The sequence below is a fragment of the Pogoniulus pusillus genome, unplaced genomic scaffold, assembly GCF_015220805.1.
Source record: "Pogoniulus pusillus isolate bPogPus1 unplaced genomic scaffold, bPogPus1.pri scaffold_58_arrow_ctg1, whole genome shotgun sequence".
NCBI lineage: Eukaryota > Metazoa > Chordata > Aves > Piciformes > Lybiidae > Pogoniulus > Pogoniulus pusillus.
In genome coordinates, this window is record NW_026974711.1 from 751,418 (window position 1) to 764,217 (window position 12,800).

Genomic DNA, 12,800 nt, shown 5'->3' on the forward strand with positions numbered 1-12,800 from the left:
CTGCCCCCCTCCCCGTTTATTGCTGCCCCGTGGCACCTTGTGGGGGTATTGTGGCACCCACAGTGATGTGTTTATTTGGGGGGGGACCCACAGCCCCAAGGTTTGGGGGTGCTGAAGAAGCAGATGGATGCGTGGTGACTGCCATGGAGCTGGAGGGGTGCTGCTGGAGGTGTGTGTGGGGGGGCACATTTTTCCTTGCCCCAGCACATCAGACCTGGGGGGGGCAGCTCAGAAGCTGGGGCGCTCCTTCTTCAGGTTCTTGTAGTCAGTGGAAACTGCCAGGAACTGGAGAAGGGGAGGGTGGGGCTGAGAGGGTCCTGCAGCCCCCTCCCATCCTCAGCCACTGCTGCAGCCTGGCCTTGGCTGGGGGAAAGTCAGCATTCATCCCCCCCCCCCCCCCTCCTCCCCCAGACTCTGGGCACACAGAGCTGGAGGGCTCAGGGTGCTGCCACCTCTGCCCCTTCCCCGAGGAAGATGCCAGGTCTTGCCCTGAACGTGGCAATTCCACACCCCTCCACCCAGCCAGCCCCACGGTGCCAGGACCCCCACCCCCCCAGTGCTCACTTTGTACTGGTCCGTGGGGCTCAGCTTATTCCAGGGCTCAGGATTGTTCTTTCGGTCCCAGCTGCAAGGTTGGGGGGCACCATCAGCACCTGCAAGGGGGGTGGGGGTAGAAAAGCCTCCCCCCCAGCCCCATCTCCCTGCAAAAATGACCCCAGGTGCCAGCACAGTCCCCTCCTGGCTTCTGCTGGGGTGGGCAGGCTGGTGGGAGGCTCTCACCAGGTCACTCCAAGTCCCTCCCCAGCCCGCGGTGTGGAGCTGGGGCGGGGGAGGTCAGACCCAAGGGGTCCCATGAGGCTGCTCCCAGAGCATCCCGGTCCTGGCTGTGCCACAGCCGTGTCCTGACTCAGCCAAACCGCAGCCTGGCAGCCGCCCTGGCTCAAGGCTGGCCCGAGGTGTACGTGCGGGAGTGCACATCGGCCTGCCCCCTCCCCCCCCACCACAGCCAGCGCGGCTGTGGGCACTGCCCTGCTGCACCCCCGCCTGGAGCTGGGGGAGAGGGGGACCGGGAAGGGGGAGGGGGCACTGCCTGCTCTGCCACTCTCCTCTGGCCCCAGAGCCTCCCTGAGCTCCCAGACCTCATCCACTCCGTGTGCAAGAATTGGGAATATTGAAGTGTTAGGGGTGTGGAAGGGCTGGGAATGTGCAAGGGTTGGGAGTGTGCAAGGGTTGGGAGTATGGAAGGGTGGGGAATGTGCAAGGGTGGGGAGTGTGGAAAGGTTTGGAGTGTGGAAACATTGGGAGTGTGCAAAGGTTGGGATTGTGCAAGGGTTGGGAATGTGGAAGGGTTGGGAATGTGGAAGGGTTGGGAGTGTGCAAGGGTTGGGAATGTGCAAGGGTTGGGAATGTGGAAGGGTTGGGAGTGTGCAAGGGTTGGGAATGTGCAAGGGTTGGGAATGTGCAAGGGTTGGGAATGTGCAAGGGTTGGGAGTGTGCAAGGGTTGGGAATGTGGAAGGGTTGGGAGTGTGCAAGGGTTGGGAATGTGCAAGGGTTGGGAATGTGGAAGGGTTGGGAGTGTGCAAGGGTTGGGAATGTGCAAGGGTTGGGAATGTGGAAGGGTTGGGAGTGTGCAAGGGTTGGGAATGTGCAAGGGTTGGGAATGTGCAAGGGTTGGGAGTGTGCAAGGGTTGGGAATGTGGAAGGGTTGGGAGTGTGCAAGGGTTGGGAGTGTGCAAGGGTTGGGAATGTGGAAGGGTTGGGAGTGTGCAAGGGTTGGGAATGTGCAAGGGTTGGGAATGTGGAAGGGTTGGGAGTGTGCAAGGGTTGGGAATGTGGAAGGGTTGGGAATGTGCAAGGGTTGGGAATGTGGAAGGGTTGGGAATGTGCAAGGGTTGGGAATGTGCAAGGCAAGGGCCCGGGCGGGCTGACGCCGGCCGCAGCCTTCCCGAGGAGCGCACGTCCCGTCCCGTCCCGTCCCGTCCCGTCCCGTCCCGTCTTGTCCCGGGAGGGGCCGCGGAGGCTCAGCGAAGCCGTGGGATGGGTCCCCGGAGGGACCTGCTCCTGCCTGCCCCTCTCCCCCCTCCGCTGCTCTCCTCCGGCGCTGGCCGAGAGCAGAATTTTCCATCCGGGAAGAGTCTCGCGTGTGTGCGAGCACGGCCGGGCCGGGGCGTGGGCGTGGGCGTGGGCGTGGGGGGGTTGCGCTGCCAGTGCAGACCCCTGGAGCCGTCTAATGGCACTGACGCGCTGGGGGGGTGCTGCTGTGCCTGTGCCCCCTCACACGTACGCACTCACAGCCCCGCGACTGCACCATCGAAGCCGAGGTGCTTGGATCTGCCAACTGCCGAGCCGAGCCCCCTGGGCAGCGGCTGGCACATGGAACCAGGGAGCATTTCCCTGGGAGCAAACAAATCCTGCAGCTGCCCCGGGGACGCTGCGGCTGTGGGGGGGCTGTGGGGAGCTGCGGGGCCGTGGGGCTGTGGAGGGCCGTGGGGGCTACCAGGGAAAACCCAGCTCATGTGGCACAGTGTCCTGTGCCACTCCATTCCTCCTCTCCATTCACCCTTGTCCTGGGGATGCTGTGGCTGTGGGGGGCTGTGGGGAGCTCTGGGGAGCTGTGGGGGGGGCCGTGGAGCTACCAAGGAAAACCCAGCTCATGTGGCACAGTGTCCTGTGCCAATCCATCCCTCTGCCCCCAGCCTGCCATCCTTACACCTCCTCCCCCTCCCCATTCATCCTTACAGGCTGCTTTGTTCCCATCCATTCCTTCCATCCTTCTCTCCTTTGCTCTTTCTCTCCCCATTCCTTCTCCCTCTTTCCACCCATCTCACCGGATCCCCACTCCTCTCTCAGTCCCTCTCTCCCTGCACTCTCTCCCCAGCTCCATTGGTCTCATTCTGCTTTTATCTGCCCTGTCACCAACCCATCTGTCCTTGTCACCCTCCTCTGTCCCCATCGCCATGAAGGTGTCACAATGTGCCCAGGCATCCTGTGTGCCCCAACACCTATTTGCTGCTGCTGGGCATCAAACTCCCAGCTGCAGGGACACGGAGCAGTGTGCCCAATGGGTGCCCAGGGGTGCAGAATGCATGCTTCAGGGGAGCCCATGCTCATGAGGTGGGTGCCTGAGGGGTGCCCAGCAGCATGGGTGCCCAAGAGCTGCCCAGAGTGCTGGAGGGATGATGAAGGGCTCCAAGTGGGTGCTCCAGGGGCATCCATGAGCACTCCAACCCATACCTGACATCAGGGCTGTACAGGGCCAGCCTCAGCAAGTAGAGGACAGCACTGCCCATGCCAACGCTGATGAAGCCAATGAGGGGAATGAGCTGCAGGGAGAGAGAGAGGAGAGAGAGAGAGAGAGAGAAAGAGAGAGAGAAAAATGAAAAATACCCCAATAAAATGAATATTTATCAGGGCGAGCAGAGAGTGAAAGGCAGAGCTGACACCCGGGAGATTTACAGGGGAGTGTGGCACAGCAATCCTGTAGCCAGGCTGCAGTACACAGTGTAGCTGTCAGCCTGAGTGACTGAATTAAAAGAGGGAGAGAAAAATCGGCTCGTGCTGGAGAGGAATTGGATTTGGAATGAGGAATTGCTGCCTGCTGCTGCCCGGTGCCTGTGCTGCCTGGCACGGCTGGGGGCGAGGGGCTGAGGTTCCTGGTGTCTGCAATGCCCACTGCTTGAGCCTCCATCGATTCCTCCACCAATGATTCCTCCACCAATGATTCCTCCCCAAGGGATTTGGTCACTGCCTGGCACAGGGCTGGAGCATGGGCAGGGTTTGACCCTGAGTCACGTTGCCTACACCAGCAGGTTTGCTGTTCCCACCCCCGGACACTGCATACACCCCCCCCTCCACACACACCCACCCACCCACCCCCAAACACCAAGATCAGGAGGGTTCAATTCCTCTGCCCCTAAACCCCCACCAAGGATGGGCTGGGATGCACTGGGACCAGACATCACACCAGTGGCTGAGCAGCTGGGTCCAGAGCAAGTCTGGGGGATACGGTGCCAGCATAGCATGGGGGGCACTGAGTGCCACCCCCCAGCAGCCATCCTTGCAGGCAGGAGATGCCCTCTCCTGGCTCCGTGCACACAAAGGCTCCAATCACACTTTGCGAGGCCACCAGCTCCATCTTCTGATCGGCGCCGCCGCTGCCAATCCCCTGCTGCCCAGGGGGACGCGGCCTCAATTCCAAGGCTGCTTTGACCTCCCCTAAATTGCCACAGCCCTCCCCAATCCCCCCGTGCCAGGGAAGACAGCCAGAGCCTAATGAACCTCCCGCCAAGCTGTGCCCCTGGGAGGGTGAACGCGGCCGGGGCCTCGCCGTGCCCATTAGCCGGGAGCGGGGCTGGCGGTGCCGTGAGAGCTGTGCTGCTTCCAATGCCACCCCCCGAGCCACCCCCCCCCCCCGCCCCGGGTTAGGTTTGTAGCTCTGCTCGGCAGCTTGAGCACTAAAAAAAACCATCTCCAAGCATAATGCTGGGACTCAGTTTCCCCACTTGGATGAGGGTGAGGTGGGGGTGACTCTAAAGCATGACAAAGAGGGGACCCTGGAATGGGTTGGGTTGGAAGGGACCTTAAAGATCATCCAGTGCCAACCTCCTGCCATGGGTAGGGACACCTCTCACCAGCCTCATCCAGCCTGGCCTTGAACACCTCCAGGGAGGGGGCAGCCACAACCTCCCTGGACGACCTGTGCCAGTGTCTCCCCACCCTCATTGTCAAGCCAAGCAGCTCTCTGCGCTCTGCCAGCTGATGGAGCATCGGGCGGGTGCCAGCACCAGCCTGGGAGGTTGGAGGCATCAGTGGCTAATGATCTTCTGCGCCGTGTGCGGCCAGGTGCCAGGAGGATCTGGCAGTGGCCTCTGCCCAGCCGCTCAGGCTAATCAAGAGGAGCTCCGCAGCGCCGGGAATTGCGCCGGGAATTGCGGTGTCTGCTGGAGGAGATTTGGGGCGAGAGGTTCAGTCTCACCATCTGCTGCCGACACCTTCTGGGTAATTAATGCCTGGGAAGAGTTAAGGATAAGGGGGAGCTGGGGGAGCAGCTCCTGCAGCAGCAGAGGGGCTCTGGAGCTGCAGGTGCCCCCTTCAAGACTGGCACACAAATAAACAGGATGCGTGGAGAGCTCCGCCCGAAGCCTGTGGAGTCTCAGCGCTGCTGCTGCTGCTGCTGCGTGTGTGCAGCTTTTACCTCCTAACCCTGCTCCTGGGGACCTCATGGGAGCGAGGTCGGAGCTGCACTGCTCTCACGGACCCCCCCCCCAGTCCCACCACGGCCCCAGCCAACACTCAAGTGACCTGACAGAGAGCTGGCACCACTCTGCCAGGGTGAGGGTCTGACTCTGTGCTCCCACTGTCCTGGCTACAAAACCAGCGGGAAGCAGAAAACCACCAGGTGAGGAGGGGGCTCTGTGCCTGGACAGGATGGGACCCTCATGCCAGGGTGAGGTTCCTTGGCAGAGGACCACATGCCAAGGTGAGTGGATGATGTGATGCAGCACTGAGCTCTGCCAAGTGCCCAAATGGTGCCTACTGAGCAGTGCAGCCCCCACCCCCGGACCGCCATGCCAGGCTCCTGTGATGGCCCAGCGGTGCTGCACCTCCCTGCCTGGGGCACTGGTCGCTGCCAGGCGGGCAGGCAGCTGAGCACACTGTGCTATGACTGCCTCTTGCCAGGTGAAAGTGCTGATGTGCCCCCCCCGGCGTGAGCTGCAGCTGATGGTGTGTGATGGATGGCACAGCCAGAACTGCCCCAGCACTCATCCTGCTGAGCAGCACTCGGCAGGCACTCAGCACCAGCCCCATTGCACACAGACTGTTTGGGGGCTCTCTGTGCCCCCCTCCTCTCCATGTCAGACACAGCCTTTTGTTTGACAGCTTGGCAAACCGTGGTGGCATCAAGCCCCAAGCCCCCCTCTTCTGCACCCAGAAACACGCAGCAGTGTCCTGAGGAGGGCACAGAAGCCCTGGCCTCTGCCATCTGTCCATCCACCCACACCCAGGCACCCTGGGGACCCATCTGTCCTGAGCCTGGGCTGCTGGCAGAGGGCAGGAACCTGCCTTTCGCTGGAGCAACCCTGCCGAGGATGCCTCCTGCTATAGCCCTGGATCCCTCCCCCACTGCCAGAGCCCTCCGATGAGGCAGGAGTCTGTCTGTCCTGCTGCCCAGCCGTGGCTCAGCATCCTCCCCAGCCTGGCTGCTCTACCCAGCCCAACCCCAGCTGCCAGCAGCTTACGTGAGAGCCTGCAACTCCTCAATGCTCCACAGCCCCTGCCAGGGCTCCAGGGAGGTCACTGGGAAGTGTGGACAAGCGAGGGGGAGAACTGGGGACCTCCAGGCAAGGGTTGGGTCTCTGCTGCTGCAGGAGGGAATCCATAGGCCAGCCCTGGGACCCTCAGGGACCCTCACCCAGCTGCCACCAGCTCTAAGGGGCTCTCATTTCTGAGGGTTTCAGCAGCTGTGTACAAAACCTCTCAGCTTGGGATGTTGAGGGCAGTGGATGGGGACAGATCTGAGCTAAAAGGACAGCTGGGAGGTGACACTTCCAAGCTGGGGCTACCAGATGAGTGAGGAAGGGGCTCGATTTCTGTTCCCACCCTCCCAAAGGTGTCCCCCGAGCAGGGTGTAGCAGCAGGAGGAGACGGAGCAGCAGCCTCCAGCCAAGCAGGGAGATCACCCAGCTGCCCTGAGGGGTGCTGCAAGAGCCGGGAGGGTGGCATGAAGGGTACACTGCAAGCAGGGGCAGCTGGGGAGGGCACAGGGAGCTGGACCAGGAGGCTGAGAAGTGGTCTGGGGAGCGGGGGCAAGAGGGGAGCCGTGGAGGGCAGGGGAAGAAGGGAAGGAGAGAGAAGAACGTGGAGAAGGAAAAGATCCCCGAGGCACAGGGTGGGAAAAGAGCCTGTGGGGGTCCCTGGGAGGAGAAGAGGCACAGGGGTGGGGAGCAATGCGGGGGTCCCTGGAGGGGTGAGGGGTGACTCACCCCGGGGTGCCGCTTGACATGCCGGGAGAACATAGCTCCGAGCAGGGGACCCTTCATGGCGAGGCAAGGTCCGGCTGCCGTGGCAGGTTCCCGACTGCTGTCCGAGGATGGAGCCTGGGCAGGAGGCGCAAGGGAGGCGTCTGCGGAGGGGCTGGGAGGGACGGGGCGGGACAGGGACCAGCATCCCGGCCCAGGGAAGCTGCTGGCTGGACTGGGAGGAGGAGGAGGAGGAGGAGGCTGAGGTGAGATCCTGAGCCTGCTGCACCCTAACCCATGGTGAGCCCCAGTGACTGCGTCAGCTACCAGCTTCGGGGTTTGGACTCCCGAGGTGCTCACAGGCTGCTGCTGCTGCTGCAGCCCGAGGCACCACTCGTGCCTCAGTTTCCCCTCTCCGAGCCAGCAATCAGCCCCTTCCCTCCCCTGGCTCAGCTCCTTCAGCGGTTGCCCCTGCACCTCGCTGCCAGGGCGAGGGATGAGAAGCCTGATTTGTTATGACAACTTCGCCCATGTTTGCTGCCTCCCCTCGGCAGCGCCCCCCCCGCCCCCCCCACTCATGATAAATGGCATAACACCCAATTTACATTTAGTGATGCAGATCTGCCCGGCAGGAGCAGCTGCTGCTCTGCATATGGAAACCAAACAATTTGCACCCACTGGTTCTTAACAAAGGACTGAGGAGCTGGACCGAGCCGCCAGGAGGCTGGGCCAGAGCCGGGACTGGGCCTGCCAGGCCCTTAGCAAGGGGCAACTGGTGGTGCTCTGGCAGCCTGTGGCTGAGGGCACAGCACGGGGAGGTGACCTGTGACGGTGGCAGTGCCACTTACCTGATAGGCACAGCAGCAGCTGCACCTTCAGCTGAGGGCTCGTGGTCAAAAGACAGTGTCCCCCCCCACTGCCCTCCCCCACCATGGGTGAGTCTTTGTCCCTATAGATACACACACGTGTGCACAGGGAGGGAACACACAGGGACAGGCTGAGAACAGGCATGGACAGGCTGAGAACAGGCATGGACATGCAGGGAACAGGCACGGACAGGCTGAGAACAGGCATGGACAGGCAGGGAACACACAGGGACAGGCTGAGAACAGGCATGGACAGGCAGGGAACAGGCATGGACAGGCAGGAAACAGGCATGGACAGGCAGAACTTACATGGACAAGCAGGGAACATGCATGGACAGGCAGAACATACATGGACAGGCAGGGAACACACACAGACAGGCAGAGAACATGCATGGACAGGCAAGGAACACACACAGACAGGCAGAGAACATGCATGGACAGGCAAGGAACACACATGGACAGGCAGAACATACATGGACAGGCAGGGAACATGCATGGACAGGCAGGGAACACGCATGGACAGGCAGGGAACATGCATGGACAGACAGAACACACATGGGCAGGCAGAGAACAGGCATGGACAGGCAGGGAACACCTCTGCTCAGCACCCCCACTTGTATGTGCACACACACAGAGCTCTGCAGTTCATCTCCTCACTGCCCTGCAAGCCCCAACCTTGCACCTTTGCCCTGAGGCACCCCAAGGACCCTCCTGCACTCCTCCCCCATCCCTCTGAGTGCCTCCAGCCGCCTCCCCCATCCCAAGCTCGCTGCCCCAGCTCAGCATCCCCAATCCCTTCCTTCTTGCTTCCAGCAGAGTCTGAGAGGACAAAGGGGAGAAACTTCTCCGGAGCTGCTGGGAATGAAGCAGCAGGAGCTGAGCGCAGCCAGCGGCGCCGTGTGGAGGCCTTTGGTGATCCAATTAGGGTTTAGAGATGAGATTGATTAAGAGCCACTCCCAGAGGCACCGCCGCTGCATCCTGCCCACGACACGCGTGGCCTCTGCTGTGCCCTGCTGCCGGCGGCTGCCGCGGCGCTGGAGCGGTGGCACTGTCACCAACTCGGGCGGGGCGGGGGGAAGGGAATCTTTTGCGGGGACAGGGTCTTGTCACCTTCCCATCAACTCCTTTGCAGCCCTGCGGTGATGTGGTGGTCACCAGCAGCTGGAGGGCAGAGCAGGGCACCCACCAAAGCACTCAGCAGGCATCCCAAGGGGGTGTCCAGCAGCGTTAGGACCCCAGGAAGCACCGGGGGGGGGGGGGGTGTGGGGTGTGTGTTGTACGGGGAGGTGTCCCAGTTCCACCTCAGCCAGACCTGCTTTGGAGCACCTTGCATCCCAGCTCCGTGCAGCTCCTAATTCCCCAGGACTTCCCCTGGAGCTGCACTGGGATTCCCTGCCCACAGAGCCCAGCTGCCTCCATGCTCATTAACGACTGTAATTAAGAGCCGCTTTAATTCTCTGCTGCGTTTCTCTCTTCATGCTGGTTACAGCTGCTTGGGACCACCCCCCCTCCCCAAACCCTCGACCCCCAACCATGGCAGGCTGCCTGCAGTCCCCTCCCTGGAGCCTGGCAGGGGCTCAAGCTCGACAGCGCAGTTGAGGGGACTATGGTGAGACCCTCCCCACTCTGGGAGACACAGAAAGAGGAATAAGCAGGAGCTGCTGGAGCTGCTGGAGCTGCTGGAGCTGCTGGTTCGCGGCTGGCAGCAAGCCCAGGCGATGGGTCAGCGATTTTGGGCAAGGAGAAAACAGCCCAGAAACGCCTCCTGGAGAGAGCAGGATTCCAGCAGCAGGCGTGGGGAGGGGGCAGAGGGATGGGGACCCTGCTGCGACACAGAGCTACAGCTGTGTGTGTGCCAGGCAGCTCTGCGTGCACCTGTGTGTGTGCACCGGGACCTGTCCCTGCCTGCACCTCCACACCTGTGTGTGTGCACCGGGACCTGTCCCTGCCTGCACCTCCACACATGAGTGCACTGAGACCTGTCCCTGCCTGCACCTCCACACCTGTGTGTGTGCACCGAGACCTGTCCCTGCCTGCACCTCCACACCTGTGTGTGTGCACCGGGACCTGTCCCTGCCTGCACCTCCACACCCGTGTGTGTGCAGCGGGACCTGTCCCTGCCTGCACCTCCACACCTGTGTGTGTGCACCGGGACCTGTCCCTGCCTGCACCTCCACACCTGTGTGTGTGCACTGAGACCTGTCCCTGCCTGCACCTCCACACCTGTGTGTGTGCACCGAGACCTGTCCCTGCCTGCACCTCCACACCTGTGTGTGTGCACCGAGACCTGTCCCTGCCTGCACCTCCACACCTGTGTGTGTGCACCGGGACCTGTCCCTGCCTGCACCTCCACACATGAGTGCACTGAGACCTGTCCCTGCCTGCACCTCCACACCTGTGTGTGTGCACCGGGACCTGTCCCTGCCTGCACCTCCACACCTCTGTGTGTGCACCGAGACCTGTCCCTGCCTGCACCTCCACACCTGTGTGTGTGCACCGGGACCTGTCCCTGCCTGCACCTCCACACCTGTGTGTGTGCACCGAGACCTGTCCCTGCCTGCACACAGGGCACATGGAACTGCTGTGCTTGGAGAGGCTCTCCGAGCTCCTCCAATCCACCATCAACCCAACACCACTGAACCCCAGGTGCCACAGCCACAGGTTTCTGTGGAACACCTCCAGGGGTGGGGACTCCACTCAGGGGCACAGACTCACGGACCCCCCCTCACCCCCTCCTCCCCCTTTGTGAGCAGACAGACACCTGCACACCCGGAGCAGAGAGGCTGCAGGCTCACACGCACGTCTGCTGCGTGGGCCCCTCGGGAGGGGCTGTGGGGAGCTGAGAAGACAAATGGAGGTGGGGGACACCCGGCAGTGGAGGTGCCTGCGCTGGCAGCTGCTGGGCAGGGTTATTTTACAACCACTCCAAAAATATTATTCAAGATGAAGGAGAATCAGAGCTGCTGCCAGCGAGCGCGGGGCCGGCGTGGGGGAATTTATCACTCGGAATTGGGTGCTCCCCCGCCCCACCCCCCCCCGCGCCACGCCGCGGTGATGAAGTGCTTCATTAATGGGAGATGCTGCAGCTCGGGGGGCTTGAACGTGCCTGCACCTGAGCGCCGCTCCTCTGCCTCCCAGCCCACCCCCACCCCCACGCAGCTCCAGCCAGCCTCCTGGAGCAACACAACCACCCCCCACCCCCACCACAGCACCACTGCAGGGGCTGCCCCACGGCCTCACAGCCTCCCCAACACCACAGCTGGTACCCAGTGGTCGTGTGCTCCACTGCCCAAAGGGTTTCATGGCACCCTCATCATTGCAGGGGCTGCTCCACAGCCTCCCTGGAACCACAGTTGGTACCCACTGGTTGTGTGCCCCACTGCCCAAACGGTTTCCTGGCACCTTGGCCACTGCAGGGGCTGCCCCACAGCCTTCCTGACTCCACAGCTGGTACCCAGTGGTTGTGTGCCACACTGCCTAACTGATTTCCTGGCACCCTTGCCACTGCAGGAGCTGCCCCACAGCCCACAGCCTTCCTGACACCACAGCTGGTACCCACTGGTGGTGTGCCACACTGCCCACATGGTTTCCTGGCACCCTTGCCACTGCAGGAGCTGCCCCACAGCCCACAGCCTTCCTGACACCACAGCTGGTACCCACTGGTCGTGTGCCCCACTACCCACATGGTTTCCTGGCTCCACACACCTCATCACCCCCTCACCATTGCAGGAGCAGCCCCACAGCCCCCCTGACTCCACAGCTGGTACCCACTGGTTGTGCCCCTCTCACCCCCACACCCAGAGCTGGGAGTCACCAGCCCAAGCCCCCCTGGGATGCTGACACGGGGGTCACCCCTCGCCGCCAGAGGGGACCCTGCCCCCGTTAAGGCTCTGCTCCGAGCTGTAGATCTCAGTGGGTTTTGGCAGGGAGTGCTGGAAGCCGTCATAAAAAATTCATCCCCACTAAAGCAAACAAACAATAAACAAACAGTCAGTAATTAAATGGTGAATTAACAGAGAGGCTCCACGGCCCCTCGGAGCTGCGCCGCGGGACGGGGCCCAGCCCGGGCAGAAGGGGCTGGATCCTGGGCGGAGCAAAGAGGATGGTCCTGGTGCTGCTGCTGCTGCACAGCACCCCTCAACCAGGACCCCTTGCTTGGAATCCTCCAGCCAGCACCCCTCAACCAGGACCCCTTGCCTGGAATCCTCCAGCCAGCACCCCTCAACCAGGACCTCTTGCTTGGAATCCCTCAGCCAGCACCCCTCAAACAGGACCTCTTGCTTGGAATCCCTCAGCCAGCACCCCTCAACCAGGACCTCCTGCCTGGAATCCCTCAGCCAGCACCCCTCAACCAGGACCCCTTGCCTGGAACCCCTCACCCAGGATCACTCACAGGGACCCTTCCTAGGGCTGGTGAGGCTGAGCAGCAGCGTCAGCTCCACAGGGGGCACCACAGCTCAGCACTGTCGTGACATGTCGTGAGGAGCTGCACAGCCAGGCAATGGCAGAGCAACCACCACCCTCCCTCCTTCCCTCCCTGCCAGACCCTCTCGTTCCGGCGCTGTCCCACTCGGAGCTCGTGAGTGACGTCACGACCACCCTACTACGTCACGGCCACCTCGTGAGGTCGCCAATCTCCATGGCATCACCACCCTCCTTGCCTGCCTCTGAGCGCCCCTGTCTGCCCAGCAGGCCTGGCCTCATCCATCAGGCAGCGCAGGCAGCGGCGGGCACATGTCACTGGGAACTGGCACCTTCATTTAAGGACTAATTATCACCCTAATTCCCCCCATTAATCACGGGCCGCTGGCTGAGCAGCACCAGCAGAGCCACTCGCTGGCCCCCCGTGGGGGACACACACACAAGCCCAAAGCCCCCAGACTTTGCTACCCCCCCCCTGGCCGTGCTGTGGAAGGTGGCACTCACCCTTGTCCCCTGAGCCAGCGCCTAAGGATGCCCTTTTTGGGCATCTG

General features: G+C 62.2%; 1 protein-coding gene across 1 annotated transcript; it reads right to left on the reverse strand.

Annotated features, from left to right (window-relative positions):
• Window positions 1-48: 48 nt before the first annotated feature.
• On the reverse strand, window positions 49-7,078 carry NDUFA4L2 (NDUFA4 mitochondrial complex associated like 2). The gene is made up of 4 exons (XM_064141552.1): window positions 6,985-7,078; window positions 3,236-3,324; window positions 565-625; window positions 49-285 (listed from the first exon to the last, which is right to left on the reverse strand). Exons 1-4 carry the CDS (start codon window positions 7,039-7,041, stop codon window positions 229-231), a joined length of 264 nt encoding a protein of 87 aa, XP_063997622.1. The 5' UTR covers window positions 7,042-7,078; the 3' UTR covers window positions 49-228.
• Between the last annotated feature and the right edge of the window lie 5,722 nt (window positions 7,079-12,800).

Excerpts from the sequence above, each read along its gene's own strand:
- NDUFA4L2 (XM_064141552.1), bottom strand. The coding sequence starts at position 7,041 with ATGAAGGGTCCCCTGCTCGGAGCTATGTTCTCCCGGCATGTCAAGCGG. Across the intron at positions 3,325-6,984 it reads ATGTCAAGCGGCACCCCGGG|CTCATTCCCCTCATTGGCTT; the intron begins GTGAGTCACCCC and ends CTCTCCCTGCAG. Across the intron at positions 626-3,235 it reads CTGTACAGCCCTGATGTCAG|CTGGGACCGAAAGAACAATC; the intron begins GTATGGGTTGGA and ends CCAACCTTGCAG.